At 41.7% G+C, this 17844-nt stretch overlaps 1 protein-coding gene across 4 annotated transcripts in view; it reads right to left on the bottom strand.

Moving 5' to 3' along the window:
- Positions 1-17844, bottom strand: part of kdrl (kinase insert domain receptor like) — a 56548-nt gene that overhangs the window by 20632 nt on the left and 18072 nt on the right. For all 4 annotated transcript variants that reach the window (XM_022196665.2, XM_051954926.1, XM_022196667.2 and 1 more), the window contains exons 4-18: positions 16140-16267; positions 14443-14602; positions 14219-14355; positions 13950-14121; positions 13663-13789; positions 12746-12915; positions 11305-11461; positions 9166-9280; positions 6611-6719; positions 5181-5465; positions 4796-4942; positions 4122-4250; positions 2907-3013; positions 2334-2463; positions 874-978 (exon numbers count right to left, since the gene is read on the bottom strand). In XM_022196665.2, the coding sequence (XP_022052357.2) occupies positions 874-978; positions 2334-2463; positions 2907-3013; positions 4122-4250; positions 4796-4942; positions 5181-5465; positions 6611-6719; positions 9166-9280; positions 11305-11461; positions 12746-12915; positions 13663-13789; positions 13950-14121; positions 14219-14355; positions 14443-14602; positions 16140-16267 (2178 nt within the window). The remainder of the gene's footprint in view (positions 1-873; positions 979-2333; positions 2464-2906; positions 3014-4121; positions 4251-4795; positions 4943-5180; positions 5466-6610; positions 6720-9165; positions 9281-11304; positions 11462-12745; positions 12916-13662; positions 13790-13949; positions 14122-14218; positions 14356-14442; positions 14603-16139; positions 16268-17844) is intronic.

The raw sequence follows: 17844 nt of genomic DNA, 5'->3' as shown, positions 1-17844 counted from the left end.
CGTGTTGCTTTGACCAACAACATATTTATGAGCTGGAAGCGAGAGCAGCCGGGGAGTGTCTGGCAAAATCACAGTCAATTTGAGGAGACCTGCTGCTTTCCATTAAGTTTGACCGACAACGAACAACAGCCAGAGTCTGTTCCTCTCCAAGAGCCTGTGATTTATGCTAAGATGTGATTAATGATAAGACAGTGAGCAATACATCTAGATAACAGCCCTGTGTTTGATCCTCACTGATACATCATCCTCATATAGATCTGCAGTTTGCTTCTCTCATTTTAGAAAGTCAAATGTGTCATTCACTTGAATTAAAAAAAACAAAAACAAACTGTTTTCTCTCTGTTTTCTTGTATTCATTTAGAGCCAGCATTTATAGCTCGCTGTGAATATTTGAAAAGGCACAGGAATGGGATTGTAAATAGCTCAACTTAAAAAATCAAGACCTGAGAAAGGATCGTTTCCACATTATTTTTTTTGCTCATTTTGTACTTTTCTCTTATGCGTTTCAACTCTTCTTCACCTGCAGATCTCATACATTCTGACCTGAGCTGTCAGACGTGTGTTTGCTCAACCTCTTCATCGGGGATTCGGTTAAAGAACCTGCATTTTGTGTGGAACAGACATTGAATTCTTTGCTTTGAACCAACATGCTACAAAACTGTTAAATGCACACGTGCTGCTGTAGCTTATGAGCCTGTAATGTGCAGAAAACAAGACTACACACACAGCAGTAAAAGGTGTGATGTTACTTTAAGGGTTAATTTTATGTCCACACTAAACAGGAGAGGCATAATCCGTCAGTATAATGTCATTCTACTTTCTGATCATGTTCGATTCACTGTATGAAGTTCAACGGGCTTTTTGAAATCCTACCTTTCAGCATTTTCACCGCAACAGTTTTACAGGTTGACAGCTTGTCGATTCCAAAGGCAGAAGCCTCAACGACTTTCCCAAAAGCTCCATGGCCGAGAGTTTTCCCTGGAAAAGGAAGAAGGGATTTGATAAGTGGGACGACATTAGAGCTTCCTGTCCCTGGGGTGAAAAAATGTGACTGGACTCCCTGTCAGTCAGGATCTGTAATTAAAACGACCCGTTGGAGCTGTGATCACCGCTGAGAGTATTTATGGTTCACTTAAGACTGGATGACAGCGCAGGTCACTGATAAGTAATGACCCTTCGTCCCAGCTGTGGAGAGGGGTGACACCTCTTCCATGTACGTTAATGTGTCTCTGTACGTATACCCCGACTGTGAACTACACCCAGGATGAACTTTTATTGAAAGAATCTTTGACATCTGCAAACTGTAACATTAAGTTCAATAAAGAAACTCGAGCCAGAGATGCCTCACATGAGGTGATGTAAGAGGAAGTTTGAAAAAACATCTAATTCATCACCTCAAATACATTTTTTTTTGCATTTTCACTTTTTTCTTTTGGTGCAGTAAAGACAGAAAATGTGGCAAAACAAAGTGGGAAAAAGACATTTAGTAAACATCCGCCTGGCTGGGAATCAAAGCAGGGATTTACTCCCGATGGTGTTCTCACGTCTCTATCAGGTCACTTGTGTTGTGCTCTGTTCAGTGACTACCTGTACTACTCTTGAGAGACAGAGCCTGATTCGGGATGCTCTGTTTTATTATTTAAACATCATTTCAACAAGTACATTGTGGAAAGTTTCAAATCTAGGCTTAGAAAGCTGAAATTATGCATAAAACCCTAAGATGTTCTGTTTTTTCATTCTATTTTTTATTCTTACCATCTTACTGGTTCTACATTTGTATATGGAAAAATTTATATTTATTCCCGTTTGTGTTATTTATGTTTTTATCTTTAATTTCTTTTTTCTACTCAATTTTTTACGTCATCATTGCACTGCCTGCTCTACGTGGCTTTTTAGTTGTCTTTTGAGGACAAAAAGTTTTCTGAATCTGATTATGAAGACACCCTATTAGCCTGTTTATAATTGATACAGGGCATCTTGTGTCTAAACTTCATCCATCCATCCATTCTCTATACACCGCTTTATCCTCACTAGGGTCGTGCTGGAGCCTATCCCAGCTGACTCAGGCGAAGGCAGGGGACACCCTGGGCAGGTCGCCAGTCTGTCACAGGGCTACATATACAGACAAACAATCACACCTACGGGCAATTTAGAGTCATCAATTAACCTCTGCATATTTTTGGACTGTGGGAGGAAGCCGGAGTACCCGGAGAAAACCCACGCATGCACAGGGAGAACATGCAAACTCCATGCAGAAAGATTCCAGGCCCAGGGTGTCTAAACTTACCACCTTTAATGTATCAAAGTTTTTCAACACATTGCGTGGTGCTCACCTAGTCGCAGGCGGTCTCGGGGAAACTCCCATTTGCTGCTGTCATATTGAAGAAGGTCGTTCTGCTCGTCCAGAGGATACTCGTCAGGATCAATGATGATGGATGGACCCATCTTGTAGTGTGCAGGTTGCTGAAGCATCCAGAGGATAAACATGAATACTGAGATCATCTTTATCATTTTTTGACTATGATATCCAATGGAACTCTGTTTTCATTTTATGGAAAATGTTGATGTCAGCAGGGATATTCTTGCTCTGAACATATGACTATGCCAAAGGCAGAAAATATGTCTTCACTTGTTCACAGCACATTATGTTCTCCCGTGAGGACAAACTGTACATAGAAAACTAAGTTTCGCTCTTACTGTCAGGAAATGTGAAAATAGTACAGGCTAAATTTATCCTTCATTTCAACTGTATTTCACAACAACCGTAAATTAGTCACTTCCATAAGCCGAAATACACTCATGAAGGAGGAGGAACAACATTTCACAGATGCAATCAGTCACTTTCTATATGTTGGCAAATGCTAATCTCATACGTTTCCGAGAAAAGAAGTAGTGTAACGCCTTACCTTCCTCAGCTTGCGAATGAAGAGGATAAGCATAAGCCAGAGGAACGTGGCTGCAGCTCCAGTACACACCAAAATTATGACCTCAACGTTTGGCTTCCCTTCAACTCCTGGAATGAGAAGAAGTGTCGTAAACTACCAGGCCTGTTTGGCACAAACTGACCGTGTCATTTTCGTGATCTCGTAAGTTGTCATACGATATTGACCGGGATTCGCAATCAAAAGCAAACAGCCCGTTACAAATTTACAAATAAAGAGCGTTGTTTTCGACTCGGCGCCGGAACTTTAATATCGCCGCATTCTTTGTCATTCCAGTTGATTTGTTTCCTCATAAATTTTCTTTGGGACGTTGTATATAAAGGAAGTGCAAACACGCTTTGGTGTTTATTTCGGGTTTGTTTGGATCATGCATACCATCTTTTTTCCTGCAGTGTTTTCTTCCAAACACTGTTTTTCTAACCATTCATGTCGACACTCTGAAGGCTCATCTCCTTGGAATAAGCACAAAGCTTGTCTGGCTCTTATTTCAAACAGTCAGAATATGCATACAGCATGTTGTTGGTACATTTTCATGGTGAAGATGGAAAGGATAGCAATGATTTCGAAGCTGATCCTTAAGCAAAACAAAAGCTCAGCTTAACAAGAATATATTTAAGTGCTTACATGTGGACAAAACTGGCTGCATGATGTCACATCTCCTTAAGGTTTTAATGTACAATTCATAGCGCATGCCAAGGTATAGAGGCACACACATGCTATGAGACAGGCCTTCGACTCCAATTATCTGCTGTGTTTGCAGTCCCTTGGTAGCTGTAGCAGTCAATCTTTTTCGACTCATTAGTGGACCTCTTAACACTACAGAGGTTGTGTCCTCTAGGTAAGGGCCCTCAGCCAAAGCCATGATCATAAAACCCACGAAGGAATTCACTTGGCATTCCTGGCAGTCACAAATTTTCTGTCAGGGGAGACTTTTCTCACTGAAGTCTGACCAGAACTATTTGTATTGGTGACAAGGAAACAGGCCAATAGGGCTTCTGAGATGTTCTGGCATGCAGAAAATGCATTGACAACAGTCCTTGAGCTAATGATTAGTGTATTTGTTGTGATCTGCAGCAGGCAGATATTGCCTCACACTGAGTATTGTAAAAGCAGTGGGTGAGAGTGTTGATTTTTTTGATGTTTATGTAGTGAACATCCCACAGCGTCTGAATGACTCACCGACCACAGTAACAACAGAACTTGATTTTGCGACGCCCTCGACGTTGCTGGCGACACACTCGTACAGACCCTCATCATCTTTCTTCACCCTTTCGATGGTCAGAGCCCCGTCTCCTCCGAGTGTAATACCTGAAAAGCACCAAGGCTCAGTTAATAGTGCCATAAAGTTTAAAACAGTGTGGCATTTAACAGTTACCACTGTTTTTGGGCAGGTGCAGAATGGTGGTGGTGTAAAATCAGGCTAAATGTTCTTCAGGCACTTTAGCTTGTAAAAAGTTTGATTTTCACTACAGATGAGGCGATCTTTATGCAGCATGCAGGGCACTGCACACCTACTATAGCATGACAATGGAAGCTTTTTTGAGAGAGAGAGAGAGAGAGAGAGAGAGAGAAACAGCAATAACCAGAAATAATATTTTCAGCAGGGGTTGGAATCATGAAAGCACAGAGTACGACATTTCTGTTCTTGCAGTATGTAACTATAAGAATACAGCTGAATTCAGCCTTTACTTTGCCATCAGACTGCTGACCACTTAGAAAGTATTAATTCTCTTCAAACACCTCATCTAGTTTGTATGTTGCAGCACCAAGCTGCACCAAAAATTGTAAACACCCAAAAAAAATCATTTATAATATGACAGTCTCCACACGTGTATGACTATTCTCAGGGTTACCTGGACTTTCTTCCACACGAACGCCATTTTTGTACCATGTGATGTTGGGCTGAGGAACTCCCGAAGCGGAGCAAGCCAGCACCAGGGTGCTGCTGCTGTTCACATTCTGATTAGTCAGATTTTGACTCAGCCATGGCCGTTTTCTCGCTGCATCAAACAAAAAAAACTGTTTACATTAGATGTGCGATTGCTCCATTACAGTTTAATTTACCGTAATCAAGTGTTACAACATAGTTTTGTTTTCCTGTATGTGCTAACGTTTGGTAGCATGGCTATACATGACTACACTTCTACAGAATGTACACCAGCTGACTATTTAATAAATGCAGTTTATAGAAACTACGCTGCAATCACGGTTGCACTGCCATATCCTTTCCTCACTTACCGTCCACAGTAAGTGCAGCAGTCTTGATTTCAGTCTTCTTGTGGTGTTTGTTTGCTTGGCATTTGTACCCTGCAGTGCTGCTTTGGGACACATTGTACAGATGGAGAGAAAGTGAAACGGAATAATTGCTGAACTGGAGACTAGACACGTTGGACGTGACCGTTTGATTCCTGGAATCCAACCACTGCAGGTCCGTGTAGAGGTAACGGGTTGCCCGACAGGTCAGAGTGATGTCATTCCCCTCAATGGCTGTGCGAGGTTCAATGGTAATTTCCTCAGGGTGATCTAACAAATTAGAAATGTGGTAATTTAAGATTCTAGTTGTAGTAAATCATCCTTAGTTACAGATACACTCAGTGGTCAACCAGAGGTGTTAACTATGAATAAATGGAATTTCACATCTGTTTTACATACACACACGTATCTGTCTGGTTGGAGATTCTAATTTGGACAATAGCTTTGGACACAAAGCTGCTCGTCAAAAGGCCAAGAATGTCAAATTTGTAGTTATTTCCTGTTTCATCACTGTTAATTGGAAGCACGTTGCCGGTGGACAGCAGTGCTGACGGGGCTTCTGCACTCATCCAATTGGAGTGAGGCTGAGTATGTGCCCCAAGGGAAGCAGACTGTGCTTGTTTATTCAGTTTGCTGGAAAGCATTCTCTGTTCCGTAAGAGAAGACAGCTGTTACAATTCTGTCCTCTTTTTTAGCAGCATTCCATCATCCTCCATCTTCCTCACCTCTGGACGAGAGCTGGATTCCTCCTGGGAATTGTCTCGTTCTAGGAGAATAATGTTTGGTACTTGACATCCCCTTTGCTGTGGGTTCACCTGAATAACCTAAAAGCAGTCCTTAAAGATGGGATTCACATAACTTTTAAGGGGATGTGATTCACTTTGTTGTAAAGTGAAGTATGCTTGTGCCTGGTGACACCTCATCCCCGCTGTTATTGCATAACTGTCTCAATGGATATTCATTTGGGGAACATTTGGAAATGCTCAGATGCACATAAAAAAGCAAATTGTACTCGCCCTCTGAGCCTCACTGAGAAAGAGGAATGACCTGCTGGCACTGAAACAGGAATGAAGTTATTCATAGCTGTTTTTAAACTCGTGCCATTATAGCACTCCATATGGCTCTGGACATGTTTGCCTCTCTTCCGCCCTGAAGCCGTTCAGCTACAGTGGAAGATGTTTTCAATTAATGCCCCCCTCTGGTTTCTTTATTGCACAATACAATCTGCACATTCCTCCACTGTTCCTTGCAGTTCATTACACTGTATACGTAGATCATTTGCAGGAATCCTGTGCACGGTGTAGTACAATTACAATAAAACTATTTCTGCATGCACATTCAGAAGAGCACTAAGCTTGCATTATTAAGATTTAAATGCCAACTTTTCAGCTACTGCATTCTGGTGACTCACTTACCATCAACGTAAAAAGGCATTGTCATTTTGCTTGTGCCATCCTCATTCTTGGCCACACAGGAGTAGTGTCCCGACACACGAGCCTCTCCAATCACCAATGTACTCGCAGTCTAAGTAGGATTAAAAAGGCAATTATTATTATTAACTCTTTAAAGCAGCATACAACACAAAAGCTTAACCAACAATTCAGATTTCCACTGTGACACTGTCATTTATCTGTGAGGTTTTAATCACCACCAGAGTCCCGTGTTGCTGTTCACAAACAAGTGAGAAGTCTGGACCAACCTTGGTGTGTTTTATAATCCCCAGTGTTTGACATTAATGAAAGGATACATCTGGAGTTTTAAAGCCCACCGACTCTCCTTCAGTCCTGTGTGATAGATCTAGAGCTGGGGCTCCATGTTCATTTCCTGGAAAGCACTTCTAATACCATGCTCGATTGTAACGCTAGGACAACATTTTAACAGCTTCAATTGACAAAATAATAAGTAAAACTTGGGCGAGGGCCAGACTGCATGGGGTTCTGTTTAGTGTTCACAGTGACATCTGTTTTTTGGGGGCCGTCAGCTACATCAAAGAAAGTGAATGATGTGGGTGTATTGTCTGGGGTATGCTGGCCTGAACTTCCTGGGCTTGTAGGAGCCATTGTGTTGACACTCAGAGACCCAGCTGTAGCCGTGAAACCTTTTCAGCGTCCCTGTTCTTACAGTGTTCACCATACAAACATTCAGGAAGTAAAAGAATAGGTGTTGGATTGTATTGTCCAATCAATGCTGATATGACACTTGTCAAAACACTGATAGAGTGGTGTTATGGTATAATGTTACGGCTATTGCTCACTATGATGTAACCTGAGATTGAAAACAGTCATTTAAAGGATTGTACACAGTCCTGAAAAGGTGACCTGACCAGACGCACTGTGACCTCTGTGCCCATGTCTTCCCCCAGTGTTTTCCTTATATTTTGACCCAGGCCAGTCTCCCTCTCGACCACCAGGCCTTCAGGGGAGCCACTCAGAGGCCCAGCCCTGATTATGTTCTTATTCACGGGCCAGCACGATTTATGTGGGGTGACAGAGAGGAATTTACTTCCAACAAATCTCTCTTCTTTTAAACTGCTGCTTGTTATCATTGACCCTTAGTCCTAACCCTCATAAAGCACCAGCGACTGGCCACAAGTCCTTTTAAATAAGTAGTGCCTCCATATTTATGTCAGACACTTATTAGAGCTGATACCCTGTGACAATGGCCAATTTCACAATAGCTTCTTGTGCAAAGAATTACACTGAATTTCATTTAATACTTAAGACAGCAAAAGTCAATAAATCACCACCTTATGCGCCAGTAGCACAGGTAAAAAAAAAGTTTGGATTAACAATGATCACTGATGCTTGCCAATGGATTTGTGCCCTAATTTGACCCAGCCTGTTGTAATGGTTGCTTTAACCTACTGCTATAGGCACACTACAGCAAGTCAGTGGAGGCCTGCTCTTAATTATGTCTGGGGTGAACAGTTTTAGCAACAGGCTTCGCCAGGACATTTGCAGTGGTGATACGGATTCCAAATTGTGTTCAGGTTTTGTACAAAAACCTGCCAGACTGGTAGATCCCACATTGATGCTTCAGAGCTGCAGAAAACAATATTCTGAAATCCATGACAACTACATCTGCTTAATGCTCAGGAATGACTGCTGTGTCTACGTAAATGTGCTGATAGTAAACTTTAGAATTGCATTATGCAGAACTACAGTATATACCCTATGTAGTAAAAGCTTGTGGCAAATGCATAGCCATGTTTTGCAGCCTTAAGAATCTCAAAAACTCAAAAGATTAACTGATGTCAGAATAAAACATGCTTCATTGGAAGGACAAAAGGTGCAGCTGGTTTATTTATTGGCCTTCATAGAAATACAAAAAAGTGAAATAGAGGGTATATTTCACTTGAGTATTGGGGAATTAACTATGTCTGTCAGTTAATGGTGGACCATTTCAAAAGGCAGAAAGCTGTGGTAGAGCCTTCACTAAGCCAGTGTGTCAGTTCTTTATGTTGTAAATGCACTCCCCTTTCTCAATACAGGATCTTAATTTTCAGATGTAGCACATTATATGCATGAAACCAAATGATTGTCACATATTTTTCTGGTTGCCTATTTCGAGAAAAAAGTAACACTAGCAAAACCGACATTTCCAAAGGGATCTGCTGAGTCCTTTTTCATGGGTTTTGGTCACAGTTACATAAGTCAAAACTGAGGAAGAAAAAGTTAATCATTTTCAGTGAAGAAAAGTACTTGCATCACTGCCAGTCCACAAATCCTTCTGTGACCATGTGTGGATCTGAAATCTTGAATCTGACTTTCGACTCCTGATCATCTGACTTAGCCAGTGGCTATTTTGTATCTGCAGACTTCTTCCTGATCCAGTTCTCATACTGTTTGAATCTTTCTGTTGAATTAGGCACCGCTATTTGTCAGCCTCACTTTATGATGAAAAAGAAGGCTACAAGTGCACCCATTGTTTGAAAAATATGAGAAACACTACACATAAAATGACTGCATACCTTGTTTTTTCCTTTACCCAGTGCAGGCTCGACATTTATGTCCTTGATCCAGTTTTGGGCATCATTACTCTTGTCATCAATGTTGACTTGGATAGGTTTGGTGTAAGCTAAACAACTGGACAGAGAAATAGAGAACATGTTAGACCTTGAACAATGCAACAAAAATGACAAAAACAAACTTTCATGTTGTTGCAATTGGGCATGCTAGCGTGACTTTAATACACATCTTGCCCTGATCATATATTTATGATGTGAAACTAAATTCTAAAAGGCTTCTCCTGCACTAGCAGACTCATCTGTGGCAGAGTCCACATCTAGACAAGGCAATCTGGGTTGTAAAACCCAGAGAAAGCCTTGATTTAAGCCTTCACCGCCCGTGGTGGTGAACAATCAGCTTGATGAGTGGAGAGGCAGAGGAGGAAACCGCAGCAGCGACAGGAAGGGCTGAGCTATGCGTCACCTCCAACAGGAACCCCCCCCACACCTTCTGGTCAGAGGAGATAAGGCTGATCCTCAGACCTTGGTGGTCAGCAAGGGACAGCTGATAACTTCTCAACCTGGAGATAAAGACATCCCCGTATTTTTTGCCCCCTACACTATCAGCCTCATTCCACATCCAACACAGCGAGCTCCCCTCACCTCTCAACCCTCCCCAGACCCACGTTTCCCCTCCTCTCCAAACTCACAAAGATTAAGATGAGATACGATCTTGAAGGGCTGCATGTTGGATTTACAGTGACAGGTATTTTGCAGGGTCAGAGCTGTATAAAACAAACATTTTGCACAATTGGCCTCCCACCAGGCTGTAGCTGTTCCTCTGTCTCATTAGCTGCCTGCCACGGCCCGGCCACTGTTCCTGGTGCCAGCACTGATTATCTTTGGGCCTGCAGAAAGAAGTGCTACGACCTCACGAACATTCTGCTATTATTTATCAGAAATCTGGTAATTACAAGTGATTTTCTTAAATAGTTTAATGACTAAAATATTGCTGGTGGATTATCGGCATCTAGAATGTAACAAACATTCTCTTTCAGTGGACGGTGTTTTTATCAATGGAGTTGAGGCCTGATAACCCAGGGGTAATGGTCCATTGTTTTCCTGATCTTACGACTCACAGGGTTCCTGCTGCCACTGACAAGTCAGGGGCTGAGGCAACGCTCAAATGTTCACTCTGTGTGCTGGTTCACTACCAGGCCGGTATTCATGCAGTCGCCTTTATACTCTCAGTTCTGTTCAGCTCTGTAATAGCTCGGGGAATGTGAGATTAATACATCTCCTTCATGTTCCCTCATCAGTCTACAGAACCACAAATGAGAGGGCAGTTCTCCAGGGCTGCAGACCCTTGATTAATGTGTCATGTTCTGGGACAGAGTCAATTGAGTAATGACAGATCTGTTTTATAGTGGGATCCCAAGGTTGGACCGGTAGTTCAGTATCCTCCAGTCTGTGCTGCTGCTGCTTCTGTGTGTTTGCGATTTTGGGGCAGTCTTTTGTAGAGCTGCAGTAATTAATTGATTAGTTGTCAATCATTAAGTTAATTGTCAACAGTCAAGACTACCTGATTCCAATTTTCTCCTCCTCTACATTACATGGTTTCTTTCCTTCTTCATGTCAGCAAAGTGAAAATCAAAACAAGACATTTGTCATCTCGGTCTTTGGAAAACTCTGATCAACATTCTTTTATAGGCCAAACAACAATTTGATTAATTGGGAAGTGTGTGCAGTTAAGCACTAGACTTAACGTTGTCCACCATCAGCCAGATATACAATCTGTTTTCTCGACAGAGGGAAGCATGAGGAGGAAACAATAGCCTACATCAACTCTTTAAATGTTGTGTAAAGCGGCAGGTAAAACTAAACACTAAACAGATGACTCAGGGAAAACCACACTCACTGCAAGTTAAATGGCAGCTGGCGGTGTGTAATATTGATTCTGAATCTGTTAGGGATTCACAATGTTATCCTGTTATATATTAAGCTTCTTAAAGCATGCAAGATATTTATAGAGACCAGATTTATGTAAAATACTTGCAACATTAAACTTGCTTTGCTTTTACAATGCTTCAGGATTGCACCATGAATGCAGAAGGTCCACATTAAACATGTCAATGCTTAGAACATAGCTGGATGGTGACTCACTTTGTAAGCGTAGGGTCCGAGTTACACGGTTGCCAGAGCCAAGCGATGGTTGGCAGAGGCAACCCATAAGCAGTACAGGTTAGCTGCTGCTGTTTGCCAGACATGTAGGGCTGCACATCCACAGTGGCAAGCTCCGCCTCCAAAATAGTTGGTTTCACTGTTAAATAAAAGTGCACAGAATTACACACATGTACGCACACACACACATGCACAGAAAGAAAGAGAGACAACAGGTTGGATAAACCATCAACCACCCCGACCCTGCATGTTGTGGAATCTCATAATGTCTTTATAATGAGGGATGACAGTCATGATGGATAACCATGAAAAACCTGCCATTGACACCAGTTGTCCTTTAGACTCCATGTAAGAGAAGGATGACGGGATGATTGGCTAGCCTGAGGCTGTAGGTCAAAGAACAACCCCACCGTGGCCCATGCTTAGGTCAGTGTTTCAACCATGTGTGCCGTAATGAACAACAGACAAAGATACTTGTGCTACCTCAGGAGGCGGTGCACAACATTTGGCCAACTCTGCAATCTACGAACAGTGACAAAGATTCACAAACTGCAAAAACCTGCATCTCACACACGGCCGCCATCACACTCAGAGTCTGAAGCACTCTGTGGCAACTCCAAAACAACTGATACAGAGTTTAAAATAGTTCTCTAATTGATACCAGGATTCTCTCTTCGCTTTGTTTATTTGTGTCTGTGTGTTTTATTTTTTGTCATTCCAATAAATACAAGTTTTTGAAGCGGGGCAGTCAAGGATCATAAATAAAGTTTATACAAGCCAGAAGGGGTCTGATTTTCCCACTTTTTGGCACGCTATTGGGATTCCTTGAAAATGTTTAAAGAATGCAATGAAAATAGCTCTGCCCTCCTCCCGTGGTAAGCTTAACAGATACACACTTCTCTGTTCTCTATAGCAAGCAGACTTCATTCAAGTTTCCATTTAACATTCTACAACATTTATAGCCTCTAGTGTTAACAGTTACCGGTGTTCTTTACAGGGTCATCACAGTGAATTACATGCTCAGCTCTTGCTTTTTTTGTCAAGCTGTATACATATTGTAAAGAACATGTTTATATGAGCTGCACTGTATATACACATGATAAGGATGCAAATAAATGCTGAGGACTGGGGGGGTGTGGAGCAGCTGGAGTCTGCGTGCAGAATAGAGTTCGAGCCATTTACACACTGAGCCAATCCCCTGCAGAAGAGCCCCAATAATCAACAACAGCTGGCCCTGCTACGTCAATCCAGCCCTGGAATCAACAAGCCCCCGAATTCCTCTCATACTAGAGCTGCTACCTGCCGTCCAGTGAACTGGACTGAAAGCAGCAGCAGTGTTGGTGCAGCCTCAGTCCACAGCCGATGAAAGCACCACTTCATTTCCCCAAGATCAGCAATCATCAGGTTTATGGCCGCAGCTTACCGTCGACTACCAAAGTGTAGCTCAGATTCCTGTACAGGCCCTTCAGTCTGTTGCCCAGCCTTATGGTGAAGATGCCAGCGTGCTTTGCCTGCACATCAGTGATGGCCAAGCTGAAACTAGACATCTTGTAACAAGTGGAATTCTTCTGTATCAGGACGCCATCCTTATACCTGAAAAACAAAGGCACACAAAGGTTTGTTTATGCTGCACGAATGATCAGAAATCAAAAGAAATATCTGACTGACAAAGTTACAATTGAAGGTTTATCCGAGTTCTATTTACATATTTTTAAATTTATTTTAGCATAACTTTTTCAGTGTTGACCATTGAAATTCTGGGTGTTTTTGCTCCTGTCACATTCATAATAACATAATTTTTCACGACAGTATAAAGTCTTGCATCTCTATGGAAGCAGCACAACCATGACTACAAGTAAAGAGAACTCAAATGTCTTGATTTCTTTTATCATCTATTTCACAAAAATGAAAATGTGCAATCAGCATCTTTCAGGGACTCCAAGGGTTACTGCAGAAACCCCCCCCCCCCCCCCCCCCAAAAAAAAAAAAAAAAAAACATGTACTCTACGTAAGCACACGCTTCTGAGACAAGAAGAATACAGTAATTTGATGAAATATCACGATGTTAAGTTTACATTTGGTCACGTTTTCCATCAGAACTGTGGGTCACAGATGATTCGTTAAAGGACAGTCAGAAAGCTGAAACTGATGATTCTTTGTGTTTGTACAGTTTCTCTGATAAATGGTGGAATTTTGCAGATTTTTTGAAAGACAACTCGCCCTTTTAACCAGCATGAGGATTTGGGGTGTTAAGACAAGCACTGACATTAATATTTATGACAGACATGGCACCACACTTATGACATAAACTTTATTTATTGTGACTAAGTCTTTACTTACCACGCTATCTGGTCAGGTGCTGGCAAAGCGTTGACTTTCGGCTCAAACACAAGCTTCTTTCTCCCTTCATTGACAACCATTGTGCTCTGTTGCTCGTGCCTGTAGGAGACGTTGAGGTACGGATGCTCTGCAACAGAAGACAAAAACAGTGGAATCCATGGCAGAAAATAACAGAAAAGTAAAGTTACCGTCATATTATTGGGTGAGTATCCCAGAGTTTGATAATTAAAAAAAAGTAGTATTTTGATTATATTTAACCTGCTATTAATCATACGAAACATACTCACCAAAGACAATGACTTTTGCTGAAGCATTCTTGTACTTTGAGGGCTCTAGCTCAGCTTTGCAGCGATACACTCCTCTATCCTCCATGGTGATGTTTGGCAACACTAAAGTCTTGCTCATCACAAGAACTAGGTCAGGTTTGAGTTTGAGCTTTACTTCATGATGTCGATTTTCCTGAAGACAAAGGAAGTAGCATAAACATCAAAACTGCAATGTGTGATGGTCTTTTGACATACATTAGTAGAGCATCAACGGTAAACTCTGAACTTACTCTCCTCTTTGGAAAATCCCAGGTGAAGTTGATTCTCCCATTATAGGTGGTTTCCCCACTACAGTTGAGTCTTAAGGTGTCTCCAACCAACACTCTAACACGCTCTGGGGTGATCTTCACATTGTTAAGGACAGTAGCTGTAAAATGGAGAGAAATATGTCAACTGTAAAATGCTTAACACTCTGAGAAGTCAACATAAATCCTTGTTTTTTTGTTTTACTTACTCTGTCTCTGAGGGACGTAAACTGACTCAAACTTTCGACCATTGACCACAGTTTTGCATGTTAGCAGTGAGTACGCTGTGTAGGGACCATAAGGTATCTTGAATCCCACCTTTGGATCCCAAACTTTTCCATTAATGATCTCCTCAGATAATTCTGGGGCCTGCAATAACAAAGAAAAAGTTTATATCTGCTATTTGATAACACAGGTGAGCTAACTCAGCTTCATCTAATTCATGATTCATTGGACTTAAATGAGAACAGTCAGGTCTTAGAGCGAGGATCCAATTAGTTTTCATTTGTTCTGAAAGTGTAACCTCTGCAATCATTTATGTAATGGAGCACAAAACGTTACGGACTCGGAAAAGGATGTACGTGCCTCCAGTTGTTTGTTCCCAAGTCAGAAGTTGGGCGGGAAGAGGAGGCAAAGGATGAGAAGGAAGGAAGGAAAGCAGGAAGGAGGAGTGCCATTGATTCACTAAAGGCAGGAAGGTCCCACAACCACTGTCTGTGTCAGAGTGGATTTATTTGCCCACAGCAGGCACTGTAATAAATATACCATTCACTGACAAGACAAAGAAACATGTTTGTGACTGGCATGGCAGCTTTGGCATGACTTATTTCTGCTCAAGGAAAGAATTTATCAGGTCCTAGAGTCATACATAAAGAGGAAAAGTGCTGCCACTGAGGGAGCCTCATTCACTGACCTCTCCCACTAAATTCTAGGATCACATGCTACTATCCCAGTTACCTGTTGTTTCCTGTGACTGGACACAGTGTGTTTTGTTTTTCTATTGCATTTCCTGATGTTTGTAAGAGAAGAGTGGCTAAATTTAGTCAGGAGTCTATTCTGAGAAAAGCACTCTTGGAGCACCTTCCTGTTCTTACGGGAAGCAGACAGGATGACTCCTTCGCCGCCCCTGAGCTTCCCTCAGACAAGCCACTGTCCCCGGTTTGTTTCTGTGTGCTAGAGTCATTTAACTTACAGAGGGTGTGAGAACCAGTGAGGTGCCCAAAGCACAGAATGGAAACACTTTTTTTCTCCGACAAGACAAGTTGTGATAAACTGCTTTAGTATTACCCTCTGAAGGGTAAAATGCACTACTAGATTAGAAAAGCAAGTTATAAAATCACCAAAGCGACACCATTTATCAGAACCAGAAATGAGCAACTCCTTACATCCATAAAATGCTATATGGCCAGGAAACTTAACCAAATCTAAAGTAAGAATTGGTTGATATTGCATCAAAATAACCTTATTCTACATGTCTTATTTAGAAATTATCTGAAAAATAAACCACTTGTTCTAACTAGATCCTGCATAAAGTAAAAAAACTGAAGTGAAGCTGTATGTGATTTGAAACTTTCAGGCTGAACTGCAGTGAAAAATTATACTTTAGTGAACAAAAATGTGCCAAGAACAAAAACATCTAGAAATTGCTTGGGGTTCAGAGATTGAGACAATTTCTCTCAGTTCACAATGCATTTTACTGCACATGATACCATGTATAATTGTGTTTGTGATGAATAATGGTCTTGAGTGCTCATTGTGTGATCTTAGAATTAGAAGTGTGTGTGTGTAATATATATATATGGAACATTCTGGGTTACCTTATACAATATACAGTGCAATAAAACAATATAAGCCACAAGTGGAAGACATGCGCAGGAGGATGATGACCGTCTTTGTGAGGCCTTACCCCGATCAGTGACACAGTAGCATTAGGGAAGGATGTCCGACAGGGAATCACAAGGCTGGTTTCGTGCCTGTAGATGCCCAGAAAGTAAGGTATTGGATCATGGGGCTCCACAAATGGCTGCTCGGGATCTGAAGGACACAAAATTTCTCCCAAATAAGTGAATTCTAAAACACAGGTAAGACAGAAATTGCATTTCAAAGCGTATGTGACCCTTTACACAATGTCCTTCGGAATACGCAGTGTTTTGTGGAAAATTGGCAGCAGTTATGATGCAACAGAGTTAACCACTGCAGTCCTAGAAAGTGCAATGGTGAATACTGTTGCAGCACAGCAAATGGGTTATGGATTAAATCTTTCTATGTGGTTTTTGCGTAGTCCATCCCTAAGCCTGTGCAGCCTTAGAATTGTTTGGGTTTCTCCCACAGTCCAAGAACATGGAGGTTAGGTCAGCTGGTGCGAGCATAAGCATGAATGATTTTGAATTATTTTAGCCCAGTGACAGACCTATCCAACATATATTCCACCTTCTGCTCAGCTGTGATTGCTCCACCCCCAGTGTCCCACAAGAAAAAGTGGCTGCAGCAAATGGATTTACAGAAATAAATAACGGCAATGTATGGGCATTTTACACTCTGATCAAATCTCAGTTTACTTAATTCTGGCCAGATATGGGGTCAGACCACAGAAACAGCTATCGGGCTGCGGGTGGACAGCCAGGCATCACACAACATCAACAACTGTGGGAACACTCTAGGAACTGTGGGCTACGCAAATAGTCTGCAATTGGTGTGAGGTCAAGCATTAACGGTGCGATAAAGGAACTATTAACTGAATTGGAAGCATGCAAATAACCTAATAAACAATTGAGAGGCTTTGAAATAAGGGTGTTACTAAACTTCTAAGTGGTTAACTAAACACATTCACAGCAGGCCCTGTAAACTGGAAACCACACTCGCAGAACAACAGAAGAAAAAACAGAGTACTCAAGCTTTATATAATAGCTAACCATGTCTAGGACCCATATTTATTGACTGCATCGCTATATCATTTTTTTGAAAGTCTACAAATCAGCTCAGTGAATTGGACTGAGGCTGACATTTAAACTTGTCTCTCCCTACATAATCTACATATGACTGACTGAAGTGATGCTTTAGGAAAGACTTAGGGAAACAGTAGCTGTAGGAGGAAATAAGTCAGTGACCAGGGCTTCCCGTGCAATCACAGTCACCCTTTCACCTCCAGGAGAAACCACAATCCCACAGAAACCACTTCCTTTCTCTGAGAGGGAGACCTGTGTAACTTTAGTCTGACTGCCATTAAATTAAAGCCAGCATCCTCAAGCAGGAACTGAGGGCATATCTAGCGCATACATATTCAGTAACTACTTTTTTTACCTTCCTTCTTTTGCACTTTATCATCAATTTTACTGTCGAGCGTTTTCATTCATTCCTGCGGAGCAATTCACTCTGGCTAATGTGCGAGTTTTCTAATTCTTGTATCTCATATCAGATTGCTGACTTCATTGTGCCTAATTAAGTGCCACAATCAGTCCAACACTGCGCTCCTCAACTGGCGTCAGCAGATGACAATCACCCTGAGAAAACTTTTAAGGTTTTTAAATCACAAATCTTCCATGACCGACAAAAACAAACTGAGCTAAACTATTGTTGGGGAAATAAACCTCTGTTCAAAAAGAAAGCATTCT

Source organism: Acanthochromis polyacanthus, chromosome 10, assembly GCF_021347895.1.
Source record: "Acanthochromis polyacanthus isolate Apoly-LR-REF ecotype Palm Island chromosome 10, KAUST_Apoly_ChrSc, whole genome shotgun sequence".
Taxonomy (NCBI): Eukaryota; Metazoa; Chordata; class Actinopteri; family Pomacentridae; genus Acanthochromis; species Acanthochromis polyacanthus.
Note: the sequence above shows the minus strand (reverse complement) of the source record. Positions and strands in the feature narration are given on the sequence as shown.